The sequence below is a fragment of the Pteropus medius genome, unplaced genomic scaffold (genome assembly GCF_902729225.1).
Source record: "Pteropus medius unplaced genomic scaffold, Ma_sr-lr_union100, whole genome shotgun sequence".
Lineage (NCBI taxonomy): Eukaryota > Metazoa > Chordata > Mammalia > Chiroptera > Pteropodidae > Pteropus > Pteropus medius.
In genome coordinates this window covers 717-2,366 of record NW_024343594.1, presented here as the reverse complement: position 1 = coordinate 2,366, position 1,650 = coordinate 717, and the positions used below count along the sequence as shown (strand labels likewise).

Below are 1,650 nucleotides of genomic sequence, written 5' to 3'. Positions count from 1 at the left end.
TTTAATGGTTTTATATTTTACCTATGCATTGGTATTATTTTATAGGACTACACACATTTTTATTTGAACATGCAAGTGGATACATTACTATTTCTATAGTAAATATATTACATTAAAAGAAACTCTGCAAACTTAGTCATGAAGTCAAACTCAATTAAATTTATTTAAAACTAAATCTGATATTTATTAAATGGACATTTTAATTATGTTAAATGTCAATAGCTTTTAAATTTAACTTGTAACATAAATTTCTTATTTTTTCATAGAAGAATTAAGAGTGACTGAATAGAAGAGTAACTTTGCATTCTCTTTTAAATATATATGCAGATAAAAATATGGTAGATAAATATATATATATAATATATCTGCATTAAGTTTTCTGGGGGGGTACAATTAGGAAAGCATCTGAAAAACTCTATGGTTAAGGACCAATAATGAAAAAAAAAAAAAAGGTTGAGAAACAGTGCTCTGAACCAATTTAGAAAGTGCATAAAGGAAAGCAAAAGCAGAAGTAGAAAGTAAGGGAAACATTCAGAAATGGAAAACTCACATGTTCTCTATATATGACACATGCACAGAGGAAGGTCTTCACAGCCTAGAGCCCAAGGTTGGCAGAATCACCAGCGCAGCCTGGCCGGCCTCATCTGCAAGGTCCCCAATGGCCCTGCCCTGTTCCTTCCTGGTGGCTGTGGTGGTGCTCAGCTGCCACTCCATCTGCTCTCTGGGCTGTGACCTGCCTCAGCCCCACAGCCTAGTCAACAGGAGGGCATTGATGCTCCTGGGACAAATGAGGAGAATCTCTCCTTTCTCCTGCCTCAAGGACAGAGAAGACTTTGGATTCCCCCAGGGGGCATTTCATGGCAACCCCTTCCAGGAGGTTCAAGCCATCGCTGTCGTCCACGAGGTGACCCGGCAGACGTTCCTCCTCTTCTGCACAGAGGCTTCGTCCTCAGCTTGGGATGAGATCCTGCTAGGCAGGTTCTGCACTGGACTCTATCAGCAGCTGAGCCACCTGGAAGCCTGTCAGACGCAGGAGGTGGGGACGGAGGAGACTCCCCTGCTGGATGAGGACTCCACGCTGGCTGTGAGGAAATACTTCCAGAGAATCACCCTCTATCTGCAGGAGAAGAAACACAGCCCTTGTGCCTGGGAGATTGTCAGAGCAGAGATCATGAGGTCCTACTCTTTATCAACACACTTGAAGGAAAAATCAAAGAGTAAGGATTAACACTGGTTCAACATGTACATGGTGCTCACTGACTAAATGTCACACTTCTCTTGTTTTGCCATGTCAGAGACCCACTTGTCCTGTCTCATGTCATGTAATCATGACATGAATGGAATCAATTTGTCCACAGTTTTCAAGAATTTTAATCAACATCATGTTCCTCTCTACAGATGTCCATGCCGATATATCTATTTTTCTATTTACATAGTTATTTATTTAATTATTTATGTATATATTTATAATTTATTGTATTTATTTTTCTCATATAATCTGCTTGTACATCTTTACATTGTGATGATATAATAAATATGTTCTTTTTATTTAGTCATTTCGTTATTTTTGTGTTTATTAAAAATTTACCACTGTGGACTTCTTGTATTTGTTTAATCTATAAAGAAGCACCAAGCTTGCTTCTGCCACTG

The 1,650-nt window shown here is 38.8% G+C and overlaps 1 protein-coding gene across 1 annotated transcript; it reads left to right on the top strand.

Moving 5' to 3' along the window:
• The first annotated feature begins 391 nt into the window (after positions 1 to 391).
• On the top strand, positions 392 to 1,431 carry LOC120606426 (interferon alpha-1-like). The gene has a single exon (XM_039867618.1). The coding sequence runs from the start codon at positions 551 to 553 to the stop codon at positions 1,226 to 1,228; it is 678 nt and encodes a 225-aa protein (XP_039723552.1). The 5' UTR covers positions 392 to 550; the 3' UTR covers positions 1,229 to 1,431.
• Positions 1,432 to 1,650: the final 219 nt, after the last annotated feature.

Coding starts and splice junctions, on each gene's coding strand:
- LOC120606426 (XM_039867618.1), top strand. CDS start 551: ATGTTCTCTATATATGACACATGCACAGAGGAAGGTCTTCACAGCCTA.